The sequence below is a fragment of the Pagrus pagrus genome (assembly GCF_965226575.1).
Source record: "Pagrus pagrus genome assembly, chromosome: 2".
Taxonomy (NCBI): Eukaryota; Metazoa; Chordata; class Actinopteri; order Spariformes; family Sparidae; genus Pagrus; species Pagrus pagrus.
Window position 1 is genome coordinate 23262083 of NC_140186.1, and position 14250 is coordinate 23276332.

Here is a 14250-nt window from a genome sequence, read left to right on the forward strand (position 1 = left end):
TGAGCAGGATGACATAAAGACTACCGAACAGATGTCCTCTAAACTTGGTCGGAGGATGTGTCTATGCCCAGAATAGACCCCATCAACTTTTGGAGTGGATCTGGATAAAGGGACGGATCCGGCAATGTCGTGTAGCTAGTGGTCCAGACTGGGAGTTCAGGGCACCGGGGGGGAGTTGGTGTTTTCACCACTAGCACAGGGGCACTAGTGAGCATGCTTACCTTAGTAGATGCGTCTGAAACACAATACAGAGAAATCATAATGTCATAGCTGTTATTCATGTTCTGCTGATAATTTGTTGTATGCTTTCAACTAAAATTCTTTTATTTTAAACATATTTCACGTTTAACAATGGATCAAATCAATACGTGTAATGCAAAAGGAGCTGCATGTACCAGGAAACAACAGCAAATCATCACTAGACTCAGCTCTACTGAGATTTTTAGCCTGTTTCAGCTCAATGTCTTGCTTTTCAGGCCCACAAATGTTCTCATCACCATTTCAGGAGCAGTAGCCGTAGCAGCAGACACTAACACCAACCAAAACAAATAAAGCTCAAGTAACTACCCTACTGACCAGCACTATAATAGACAAACAGAGTCAGCAGCCAGCTTGTAAAGAAAGTCAAACATGGAGCTGGTAATGACAAAGATATTCTCCTCAGGAGTTGGTCACAACAGGGCCAAAAGGAGAGTGAATGCGGGTCATAAATTTATTAGGGGGCCAGAAGTATGACTCAGTGAATGCTAATGTTGTTCTCTGTCTGTTGAATATTTTAATAGGCAAATGTTTGCTTTTTGTCTCCAGCCTATGGAGTTTCTCTGCCCCGAGGCAATTAAGATTCAGATTGAAAAAACTAGCAGAAACACTCATTTCCTTTCATTAAGATCATAAACTTTTATGAACAATTTTAAAGCTGCACTAATCAATATTTTCATATGATAATAGATCACATGAGTATGTGTCACATGAAAGCTGCCATTAGAAGTCACAAACCCACAGATAATCATCACATGACGCTCCAGTTCCCCTCCACTTTATGAAGCGTTTTAGCGTCAGCTCATTGTTCTGGTTTTACGGCCCACAACTTTACTGTTTTAGTTCAGTCTCACAACTCTCATCAACCTGTTAACAACAGGAGGAAGGTGTGCTCGACAACAAAGCTCTGATAAACCCATTGTAAGCTTTCTGCTCAGCTGCAGACAGCACATAAACAAAGCTAGCAACAAACATTTAGCAGCTAAACTATTTCCCTCAGGAGTTGGTGGAGACCAAAATAGAGCTAAAAGGAGAACGAATATTGAGTCGAGAAATGCTAATGTTGGTCCATGTCTCCTGGCGGTGTAAACAGGAAGCTATTTGCTAAAATGTATGACACAAAAAACTTCATAAAGTGATAATTGGTCAATATTGTGTTTACAGCTTATTGTGCGGCCCCAAAGTGACAAAAAAAGGCAAATTTAAGCTGCTTTAACTTGCTAATTCAACTTCCAAAAAGTCAAAACATTCCTTCAAAGGCACACTTCACTTCATACTTCAAGGCTAGATAAGAACTGGCTTGCACTGATAAGGGGAGAAAGATCTGCTTTCATTCTCAGCCATTAATCAGTGTCACTTAGGGAAATCCAAGCCTCCCATTAGCGTCTCATTGTAGAGATAGTGGCTGACACAAAGGAGGAGGATCAGCCCACAAGACACAACTCACAGTAGCTTGGTTGTACCTTATTGACCCCCTTTATGGCAGATGCACCCCTTTCGTAAGGGAGTTGGGCGTCTGCCTTAGTTGTCTTCCAGTCCTCCCCCACCCCCTTTTCTTCAGCTGGGTGTGGCGGATAGAGAAAGAAAGGAAGGAAGAAACGACAGGAGAATAGAGGGAAAAAAGAAATCTATACAGTGTCTCTATTAAGCGTTGTCAGCAAACATGTACACCCACTTTTCAGGATGCCGTGTGACCCTGGTATTTAGCACAGGGATGATATATATGCACGCGCGCACACACCACACGTTATTTATCTAAGACGAGTCGGACAATTGCTGCAGTTCCTGGGGTCGGGGAAGGAAGGGTGCAAAGAAAAGGAATGGTTCACTCAACTGAGTACAACGCAGGTCAAAAGAGGATAGCGAAGTGAAATCCAATTCATCTTACTAACCCTGTGGGCCTTACTGGTTGGAAACTCTGCCTCCTAACAACCAGGTGTGGCTTTGACTTCTTGTGTTATCTGATGTGTCCATCTGAAAGGGTCTTTGTTGGGGTCAGATTAGCCAACTTTCCCTTGACTAGGAATTTCTCTTCAGTTATGTCTCACTTGTCGAAAAGTTCAGGAAGTTTACAGTTTGACAGGTAGTATTAGAAGCATTAGAGCATTAGGATGTGTCTTGTTATCTATATCTAGTTTGAATGATTTTTTTGGGAAAGAAACTTAAATGTTACACACATTTTTGTCAGAGAAACGAGCCCGAGGGAGTCTCTGTCAAACTTTCTGTTTCACTTCTGGGTCGCTAACATTAGACCCTGGAGTTACTGACTACTAGCATTAATTTTCCTCCTGGCTAACCAAACACTGCCTGTCCAACATCACTGAAAGCCTTTTTGTATACTCTGATTACTTCTTTTGTATCGCTATACACAAAAAACTACGATTGTGAAGTCGCCCCTTAAGATCTGGTTTCAGCTATGTTGGTTTTTTTTATTCTTAGATATTGATTTAATGTCCAAATAGTTTCTAGTCATGTATTTCCTCCTTTTTTAGTAGCAGATGCATTTTTTTTGGGCGTTTTTGTGTTTCATCCTTCCTGCTTACTAATCCTGTATCCCACAAAACCCAATAAAAAAAATAAATAAATGCAAAAATATTATTCTTAAGATATCAGTCCTGGTTGATTTGGAAAATAATCACTTTGGATGACAACTTCTTCTAGCCCCAACCCTCACCAAAAACTCATTACATCATGACAATGTTATGTGTTGAAACTTGTATGTTGAAGTAAACATATATGTAACGCTGTGATCCTCCCCTCTCACTGAAGTTACATAGTGCAGAAACAAGTGACAGAGACACCATTCACCCTAGTACAAGACACTGTACCATCAACATGACTCTGAAGCTGTTATTTTAAGGTATTTAACCGTGCTTGAGGGTGGATTCCCTCTTTTAAATCTAGTTAATCTTAAATGAATCCAACTGACATTACTTCTGTCTATTTAATTCCAGTCACATAGATTTTGGCCTAATCTCACTCACTTTGAACAGGCTTTCCCCAGTAAAGTCCAGTCAAATCCAGTTCAGCTGTTGACAGTCTACTAGTCCAGTCCAGCCCTCTTCAGCTCAATTTTATTGAGTGGAGTCAAGCCCAGGGCAATCAAACCCTGCACAATTTAGCCTACTTTGCCCACTCCAGTCCAGCCCAGCAGTCTGGCCCAGTTTACTCTAAATTCTTTCTTGCCAGTTCATCCCGTCATCTTAACTTACATGACAAAACAAGCATCGCTCTGCCAAACCCCGCTTAGATCAGCACACTTCAGGCCCTTCTCTGTCTCTTCCTTCCTGGATCCCTGGTTTCTGGCGATAAGGAGGTTAAAGGGCAGCATGTGTGGTTGACAAGGGACTATAGATCACAGTGAGGAGCCATAGTTCTTCCTTTTTCTGCTGAGGATGCACAAACATGTCCTTCCATCACCCCCCTTGTAAAACAACATTGATCTCTGAAACAGTTTATAGCAATATTAACAAGCGATCAGGTCGGGCTGATAAAGGTTATGTGGTGTTGTGGTCTTGAGAGCGTAGCGCACTCAAACACATGGAGGCTAACACATTTACCAAATGACATATGTTGTAAGAGTGCTCTGCTGAACCAACAGTAAATCCTGCATATTTTAATTATCGAGCACACGTACAGTCCACGCTAGTATTGAATCAAATCCTTCACAAGCAAAGAGGAAATAGGATGCTATTGATCTCCAATGGAGGATTAGAATTCCAATGGCAAAAGGATACTGGTCTCATTCTACAATGGGAGGAGCATGTGACAGAGTGACCTATATAAAACCCATAGCAGGGAGTCAATAGCTCGGAGAACAAATGATACTGTGGCTAAAGGCAATCTATGCTACTAATTCCTCTCAGCAGTCGCTGCGTTTGTCACATGGATCTGTTGATTGTACGAGAGCATAAAGCAGCTTTCCATCTGTTTCCACAGCTGAAGTCAGTGGGAGCTCCTGCATGGTTTTTGTTTAATGGCACTTCATGTTAATCACTAATGGTTAGCGCTACGGGTAACCACTGCTGGGAATTCGGTTGTTTTATAGTCCTGGTGCTTTGTAGCATTGTTTTGAGTTTAGCTGTCGAATGTAACCATATTTCTTTTTTTCTACTTTGTAATTCTGCCGCAGATCTACTTTATACAAGCAGCACCTATTTAATGTCTCTCTGTCCTGTTGCTCTTCCTGAGGTTTCTTCCATTTCCCTCCATATTTTTCCTGATCTGAATTTATAGTTGATAGATGGGATAGGATCGTTTCACTGAGGCCAGTTGCCTTTCACAACATTGCATTGTTTGAAAGGTGCATGAACAAAGAATCCTGCTTGTATTGTGCTTGTGTGTTTTAGTGTCTTTCAGCTCATTGTTACTGTATTTGTTTAAAAAACGTTGCTCTTTTGATTCACTCCCACCTCTCACATCAGCCATAGCGGGCAGCTGTCACGCTACCTGTCCAGCACAAAACGATGGAGCAGACAATGTTAGCATCTTGCTGGTGAGCATAATAGAGGGCTGCAGGGGTGTTGTATTTTTGCAGGCTAACGTGAATGTCAACGTCGCCCCGGTTTTCTCGCTAACAGGATTTTTTTAAATGCTAACTTATTTCCACGTTTTTGAACTCATTCCTCATCAGCAGCCAAAGACACATACACTCTGAAGTTTGTGCAGACTAAAAATAGAGCTTAAGAAGGAGTCATTATTAACCCTTACATTTGTGAGGTGGCCAGAAATGGACTCTTAATGAATGCTAATGTTGCTCCGTAACTGCTGGATGTGTTAGCTGACATATACTGAAAGAATCAACACCGAATTAACGGCGCTTCCTGATGACCAGTACTCGATGTTTGAGCTAAATGATAATAGGATAGTGAAGAAGGCACAGCCCAGTCATCTGTGGATTGTACTTACCTGTGCTGAAAATAAAGATGACAGAGTAGAAGACACACTCTGATGGACTTGTGTGTGCAGACTCTATATGCACTTGCTGAAACATCAAAATTGAAAAGGTAAAAGTAAAATTAGAAATCTACTGGTGTTTGTGAAATGTTCAGCTCAACTTTCCCAGCCAATATATGTATTTATTTATTTATTCATTCAGACCCCTGTCAAATCAATCAGGCCATTGTTGAGGTCCCCATTGTGTCCCCTGTCCTTGAATGTCGATGCAAAAAAAAATGGCTTGTGGATTGTCTGTCTGGAGAGGAATGATAAAACACTGAGATAATGCTGCTGGGCAGATTTCCTTGTCTTGGTTTCCCAAACAACATCTATAATGTTTGTCCAACAGCCTTGATGATTAAAGATTAAGGGGCAATAAGTGAGATCCTTAGTGCCCCATAGTACACAATGAATATAATATATCTTCAAGGATGTGATAGAGCAGCTGATCAATAACAGTGACTCCCCAAAATGATCACCCCAGCAAACACACACACACACACACACACTGACTTGCACTTTTCACCTGCTCAGTGATGAGGGGCAGCGCAACGAGGGGCCCATTATGTGCCCACAAAGCTAATAACACAGCAGTATTATAATCACAGTCTATTGCATTGTGATTACCTCATCACAACACATTTTTGCAGGAGCTCTGATAAGTTAGCTAACGTATCTCTGCTCTGAAAATTTGAATCTGTGCTCACAGAGAGAGGTCGATAAAGGTTATCTATTACTTAATACGTTATTGAACCTGCAGTAATCCGGTGCAAAGCCGAACCTGAACAACCACCTGACATTAATAGAATTCAAAGACTATTAAACTAGAGGTAGAATCAGTGGGATTTGTCCGAGCTGTTCCTAAACACACCACAAAAGTAAGTGATAATTGAGTCTCTTTCCCAGAATGTCAAATACTGACATTTTGGGAAGGTGAACGGTCCCGGCCACAACGAAAAATTGTGAAAATAAGAAAATCAGGGAAGAGGGCTGCAGGGTCTCTGCAGATACGACGCACTAACACATCTTTTCTCCCCATTCTAGTCTCCCTCTCTGTCTCTTTCCATGTTTTATATCATTTCATCTTGCTACGTCTGCTGCGTATGCACTGATAGGTCGAAATCATTCTTGTGATCTTGGGAAGGCGGCGTGCAATGACGCAAAAAGTACAGATATTTGTGTTGAGATGTACGGAATAAAAGTATAAAGTTGTCAGAAAAGTAATACTAAAGTAAAGTACAGGTACCTGAAAAATCTACTTAAGTACAGTAATGTCGTATTTGTACTTTGTGACGTCCCACTTCTGCCAGCTAGTTGCTAACCATGCTTCCTGCTGCTGCTGGAAACATTATAGCAGCTGTAATTTAGCGCTATGACAGGCCTTTGTGGCTGAAGGCATAAATTGGAGCAGAGCACGGATCAAGGCTTTAATTCGTACTGAAACCACCCTGCTAAAGACGCATGTCCTCGTGGTAACGCATGCTGGATAAAAGCATCCACACCAAACAGCTTCTGCTGTTTGAAACATCATCATCATCACTTTGGTCCTTGTCATTGACGACAATCTGAGGACAGTTAATTTATGACCTGGCAGCGAGTCGAGATCCAGCCTTTACTCCTTTCTTCACTCATCTTGTTCTCTCTTACACGGGGGGCAACACTTACCACCAGCCCGGTCTGTAACTATATGTGTGTGTGTGTGTGTGTGTGTGGGTGGTCCCATGGGGTGTGCATTTGGGCTCAGACCTAACTGACCCCTTATGTTGTTTATCAGTCCTTAATTCATCCCAGTGGCATCTGGGCATCACTGCAGTCTCTGGTTGCTTGGAGTGGTGGGGTGTCTAGTCGGGTATGTTGGGGTGGGGCTGGTGCTTGTCTGTGTGTGTGTGTGTGTGTGTGTGTGTGGGGAGGAGTGTGGGGGTTGCCCCGAAAAAAAAGGCCTATCATGGTTTCCACACACCCCGAGCAGAGCATCCATCTGGACGCAAGTAGGCTCATTGTTTTGACACTCACAGCATGGTGCTGTCTGGAGAGGAGAGGAGAAACCCCTCTTCACCTCGATTGTGCTCTACATGATGCAATGGGACGGATCTGTGTGTAATGTTTGTGTGTGTGTGTGTATCTGTGTTAGTTTCTGGTCAATTTGAAAAGCTTTAGTCTAAAATGGGACACTAATCATTTGAAAGAAATCTATGGCGGCCTGGAAAGCTCAATGTAGGCCAACTTAAAGAAACGTGCAGATAAAGACAACGAAGAAAACATCTTCAAACCAATAAAGCGAGAAAATATATCCAAATACAGAAACATCGCAAGTCGCACAAAACACGTTTTTATTCTGTTGTCAAGTTGGGGAGGATGTTTTCTTTATTTGCACGTGTTTCCTTACAGAGACGGTCCACCCCAAATTCAAAAATACATATATTTCCTCTTATCTGTGCTCTGAGTTCATCTAATCATGGACGAGAGGCTAGCTAACTAAGCTAGCTAGCATTACAGCTCAGCCGTGGAGGACGCCATTAATGTCACTCTGTAAATAAACTCAACATTAATATACATTAATCATGTTTCTTGTGTTTCTCTTTTTTGCGATATAGGAAGAGTAATACGTGAAGAGAGATGAAGCTGTATTGATCCACAACCTAATTTCCCCGAGGGGATCGATAGTTTCATCTCTTATAATGTTATTTGTCTTTCCACACACCACAGAATGACCAACAAACCCATCACATTTCCTCAGAATCAGCACTTCATCTGTAAGACAAGTGAATATACTGTACATGTACCACATGGAGGCCTTCATCCCTCCAGCATCATGAGACGCACAAAAAGCAGCAAGTCACAGGGTCGCTCATACGCTTTTATTGTTCATATCAGGAACGTTGCCAAGTAAAGTGCTCTATACTGATATCACATTCACGGACACCAGGACAGGATTACAGCGTTGTTAATACTATATGTGGAAGCTAACACCTAGCAGTATGTTAAACATAAATGATCCTACATAAAGACACGATATAAAAAAATTGGGGTCAGTCCAGTTTCTCTCATCTCATTCTGTCCTTTCACTCACACACTCCCTGATGTGTCTCTTCAGGGGCTTCACTGGAGGTGAAGATCAAAATCAAGTAGTGCTTGTGTTCACTAAAATTACATTCAATTTACTTTTATGAAATGAAAATACTCAGTAATCTAGTGAGTCCCCAAAACATAATTGAGTTGGATTGTTTTCACCAGAAGAGTTCAAGTTGCTGATAGTACCTCAGCAAAGAGTTGAGAGATTTTAAAGTTGGCCAAGGTGAGAAAAGGCATCCTTACTTTTGTTCAACTTTCTCATCTCATCTAAAAAGAGACATCATAAGAAGTGACAGACTAAGTAGAACTAAAATCTCTGCCAGCTCTACTTCAAAATGTAAATATTCAGTCAGTTGGCAGATACCGAAAGACCGCGGAGAAACATCTTACAGGGAGGTCAGCACACACCGCCATAATATAGGTTTTGCATATTTTGTTTCGCATCTGAGGATATAAATGCAGTCAAGGCACATTGGTGGCTCACATGCACACAAAGTCCCCCAGTTGCCTGGATACTCTACTGGACAGTCTGTGCTCACTGTGCAACACAGACGCCATGTTGTGTCAAGGTGTCACCAGTATGAGACAGACGTGTTGTGGCTGGAAAGAGTGCAGTAGATTTGGACACTAAGAGTGAAGCAGACTGTTTGGGGGTGAAGTGCAACTGTAGACACACCAAAGGGTCGCCACACAAAAAGTCACACCTTCCCAATCCAAAAACTAGAACTACATATCTGCTGTTTCAAGCAGTGGTTCCCAACCTTTATTGCTTTGGACTTCTTAAAGGATTACACCACCAATTTTACACCTCTTGGAGAGGACCACTGTGTATGTGGGAGAAGCTGTATAAAACCTGTTCTGGCAGACAAATAGACTCAAGATGATGTCACTAACCCTAACCTCTGTAGGTCCTCATCGCTGCTGTCTGTGGTCGAGTTGCATTGTGGGTAACGTAGGCACCACGTTTTGACAAGGAAGAAGACAGCGTGGAATAAAAAAAGGCTAGAGCCGACTGATATATCTGCAGGCTAATATTATCGACTGACATCGGCCTATCATGGATATATCAGTATCAGCGTATCTGCTGTCCCAATATGTGCCGGTATGATACTTTGTATTCTTACATAACATAATGCAGAAATAAACTCCCATTGAAGTTAATGTTTCAGTGCACTGAGGTACTGTATCTTTTACGTGTTTTATCACCACATTTTGAGGGATCATTGCAATGTATAGAAGAATATTGGCTGTTTGGTATTTAATTTTTTTTCCTCCCAAAATCCAGAAACAGTCAGGCTCTAAAAGAAGACGGTATCTCTGGTTCAGTCTAATAATTCTATCGAAGTGCAATGCACTCAGTTTTTGTCAACAGAGTAGCAAAGATGTGAGAAACGCCCAAAAAGTAAAACTTAAAAATAATAAAACTTCTTGTATTTTGTACACTAGCAATCATCACCACTCATCGTGGAGGTCTCGGCTGCCAGGTTGGAAACCACTGCTTTGAAAGATGCAGGCAAACACAATGACCTTCAGTATTAAGTGTCAATAACAAAATATCTCTCATAAAATTAAATTCTAGTAATATATATCATTTCTTTTCATACACTGCTCCCTCCCTCTATATTACAGAGGTGAACCACCTCTTTTTATGGCCGTGGGGTCATGGAGAAATGTGTCAGTGTGCTCATTTCTGCTTAAGCACTTCCGCATTCACTTGCACTGCGTCAATCATTACCTTCAATGTGCCAGAACTTCTTGATTGAACAACACACACACACACACACACACACACACACACACACAACATATTCATTCTCATCTGTTAACATCGTGACTTAAGGATAAAAAGGCACCAGTTACAGTTTTTTTCCTGCTCATTTAACACTGAAGTATTTCAGCATAGGTCCATCTATTTGAAGCTGTTCTACATTACCGTAAAATGATCATGAAAAATGCAGCATTAAGTGAAAGTGTGAATATTTACAACTTCTCAGTTCATGATAATGGCATAAAGTAAAATGAGTGTGTATGGATCATGTTGAACTTAAAGCAGTTTGAGGAATGACGTGAATTGTGATGCACAAAGATGAAAAATGAGCTTCCGTTTCTTAAAATACAGTTTTATTTGTGAATTTACACTGATTAGCAATACATCTAAAAGCAACTCCATTAGATAACCATTTATATAGGATTTTCACAGGTCACAAAAGTAGCTTGGCTCATTCTGGCATGCCAAAGCAAAAACTCGTTCTTTTTTTTTTTTTAAAACAGAAAATAAAAGGTGGATAGAGAGGCATTAGTAAAGCAAGGTGCAAACAGTCGGAACAGAAGAGGTGAAAATAAGGATGCAATGCACATTCAGTTCATCTGGGAGCAATTTATGCTCTTAAAATGGTTAATAAAAAAAGCCTAGTGCTCTCTGAAAACTAAAAGAAAAAAAAAAGAAAGCGTACTGCGATACAAATGGAGGATGAAAAAAAAGAGAACGTTCCAGGAGGAGAGATGGTATGAAAGAATAAAAAGACGAGACTGAGTGATAAAAACATGGTGCGTTAGTGTCAGGTTGTCCTTACCCCCTGCCCCTCTCTACTACACACACATATGCACTTCCATTTCCAAACTCACACCTCCCTTCTCCATCTTTCAGTTGTGTGACCTCGGCTCTTTGCCCCGAGCCAAAAGCTATCGTTTAACACAGCTAAAGATGTGCCCCTAAACCCTCCCCTCCCTCCCTCCAAATCCAATACTTCACATTGCTAGCTGGGATATTGGTGCATCTGGTTAAACTGCGGGGGGAGGATATGTGGCAACCCATCACACTTTGGCTTTGCAGAGTTCAACTGTGGGTCATCTGACAGTAACAACACGATCGTGTTTACTAGAGAAATTACATGAGGGGAGGCTTTAGAAGCTGAAATGACGACCGGGCTCGCAGAGTGATCAAATAAAAATAAAATGTCCATATGACCTCCTTAAAGTGTTCCAGTTCCAGGAGGAAATAAATGGCAAATTAAGCAAGGAAGCGTAGCTGCTGTGAGTGGAGCTACTGGGGGGAAAAAAAAAAGTTTTGGGAGCCTGAGGGGTGTCGATGCAGTCACTGGGGTGATTTAACAGAGGTCTTGTTGGGGTCCTTGACGCCCGAGCAGGCAGACGAGAATCGCAACCCTTGTCTCAAAAACAATGGAGGAAAAAAAAATTACAATATGGCTTTAAAAACACACACACAAACACACCAAACGAAATGTCACCGCTCCGCACTCCACGACCCGTGATTCTCATTTCAGCTGGCGACTGCAGATAGTTTGACGTAGTATATCAGCACTACACTTGCTGTTTTTTTCTTCTTTTTTTTTTTAGTTTCGTTGAGTTGAGAAGTAGAGATCTTTTCTCATGTGTGACACCGATGAGAGACTTTTCTTTCTTTCTTCGTTCGACTCACTTTCTGGGTCCTGACCTTTCTCCGACACCATGCCTCGCTTGCTACTTGCACAACTTTTTAACCAAATACTTCACAATCTCCTTCACTGGTGAAACCACCTGCAACTAAAAAAAATGTGTTATATACCACGAGAAAAGTGCAGCACAATAAAATAAAAAATATATAGTTAAAAATCTATAGCCAACATATCCAGTTTTCATATATCTGTGTTATATAGTAAATTTGTGTACTCTGAAGATTAGAATATCATTTGAGCAATCAGGCATCACTACAGAACATAGTCAGCCGTATAAATTCAGTTCTTGCAAAAAAGAGAAAACGTGCGTAACATCCGTATTCTCTGTAAAAGCTTAGAAATGAGTACAAAACAGAGTCGACTAATACCAAATTTGTGTTCAATAAAAAAAGATCAAATTTCATGAGATGACAAACGAGACACAAACAGTGACGCTTCACTAAAATGAGATTGTTTCTTCTTTTCTTCCACGTAGTTTGGCAAAAAGAAAACCTTTGAGATGAAGAGGAAATGAAAATGCTACATAAATATTCCGAGTGAGTCAGCGGCTCTGTGAGATAAAGTCAACTTGTGATAGACCGCCAGCCTACATCCTCACTATCTCGTCCAGTCTAGTGACCCTTTAACTCATCTGGAGTTCAGCCACAATCAGCTGAAGAGAAGGTCTGCATCAGAAGCTTGAAGAGTGTGAGAGGCCGAGAGAAAACCTCTCTCACAGTAAATAAATCAACACAAACCCTGTGGCTGTCTTCTGAGACCAGTTTTCCAGTGTGACTTCAAATTTCATGCGGCCTCTCGGTTCCCTATGCAGAGTCAGGTGACCAGAATGTAAAAACAAAACCTTGAAAGACCGAGGGAGTCTTGACAGAAGAAGCAAAGGTTTCGCTTTGACTTGTGCAGTTTTATAACCCTCATGTTGCAATCCAATCGTTTCATAAAATTGGATTTTGAGAAGAAATACTCAAAGTGGTTTCAATTAGGTGTTCTCAGCTTGGGGAACAACACCGGAAGAGCCAGTTATTCAGGATCTAAATGGACTCAAATGATACTTCACTGCTCCTAAGGAGCCCTGTTAGAGTACTGCACAGGCGATAAGGTGTGTAGACAACCAACATCCACCCAAGTAACCTACATCTGCTGCAACTGAACCCATGAACCCATCCCAAAACTGTAACATCTTTCTGCAGATGGGGAGACCTTTCTTTTGTTTTACAAACCAGTTCATTTTTTGTGTAATCCGTTCTTCTGCCTTTCGCACATAAAACCTTTTGTTAAAAAATTCAAATAAAATTAAAAACATAAAAGGGCATTGAAAACGGAGACAAAATAAAAACACAGACATTTAACAGAAAAGGTGGCTGCTGCCCCTCTTTCTTCTTCCTGCCTGCCTCATGTCTGCTCTCAGGCCTCCATCTTCTCTTTCTTTTTGTTCTTCTTCAGGAAGGACGGGGTGCGGAACTTCTTCTTCTTCTTGGTGTTGGGCGACTTGGAGGGCGAGCTCTCGGGGGACAGCGCGATTTTCTCGCTGGAGCGCACCAGGATCTCCACGCTCTCTGCGCTGGTGGTCAGCTGGCTGACGCGCTTGGACAGCTCCTCGTCCACGTCGCCGTGGCCGTCTTTGCCGTTCATCAGGCCCGTGTGGTTCTCTGAGGGAGGGAGGGAGGGAGGGAGACACAGGTGAGGACAGGTAGCAAGAAACAGAGGAAGGCCACATCAATCAGTTCTGCAACACACCCTACAAACAGACACCCACAACAAATAAACATACAGTGTGTGATTTATATTAACTTTTAACCCCAAATCTATCAGTACTTACAGATATATACAGCGGTTAATAAACAGATGTTGGACACAATGATAGAAACAGCTTGTAAAATAATGAAATATGAAAACACTACACTTTACAATCTCAAAAAGTATTATGAAGTTGTTCATAAGTCTTTACCAAAGCTGCATGTTTTTCTGCAGCAATACTGTATCGAACTGCATTAATCTGTACAGGCGTTCATGTTATTGTGTCCACCCCCTGAATGCCACACTCGCCTCATGTAATAAATATGAGGCTTTGCTGACTCTGCTGTACCAAACACACTAATACCATCTGAACTGTGTATTCAACTTCCGCTGGCCTCGCAGGGACACGCTGTTCCCGTGCTCTACATATTTCATAATATCCCTGCGTAAAGCTCCAGTGACCTGATAGCCCACAGAGTCTGTCCTCCTTTCACCTGAAATAAATGGGCCTTCAGCCACTCCTTTAATGACTGTTCACATAACCGGTCTGCCGTCACATCCCTTTCTCTGGGTTACAAACGCAGGTTAGGGAAAGCAGGGCAGCTGCATCATGTTACCACGCTAAAACACCAAGACAGTGACGTCTTCTCTGTTTATTTTCAACTTCGCACAAAGAAACACGCAGAGCGACATTAAAAAGCAGCTCACACCACAATTGACCTGGTTTGAGGACAACAACTGGCCGACCTCACAGCGGCGGTGTCAGAATATATGGGTCCCCTGAGCCAGTGTG

General features: G+C 41.8%; 1 protein-coding gene across 6 annotated transcripts in view; it reads right to left on the bottom strand.

Moving 5' to 3' along the window:
• Positions 1-10372: 10372 nt before the first annotated feature.
• add3a (adducin 3 (gamma) a) overlaps positions 10373-14250 on the bottom strand; it is a 112311-nt gene continuing 108433 nt past the window's right edge. For all 6 annotated transcript variants that reach the window (XM_084366895.1, XM_084366894.1, XM_084366897.1 and 3 more), the window contains one exon: positions 10373-13369. In XM_084366895.1, the coding sequence (XP_084223021.1) occupies positions 13125-13369 (245 nt within the window). In that variant the 3' untranslated portion in view covers positions 10373-13124. The remainder of the gene's footprint in view (positions 13370-14250) is intronic.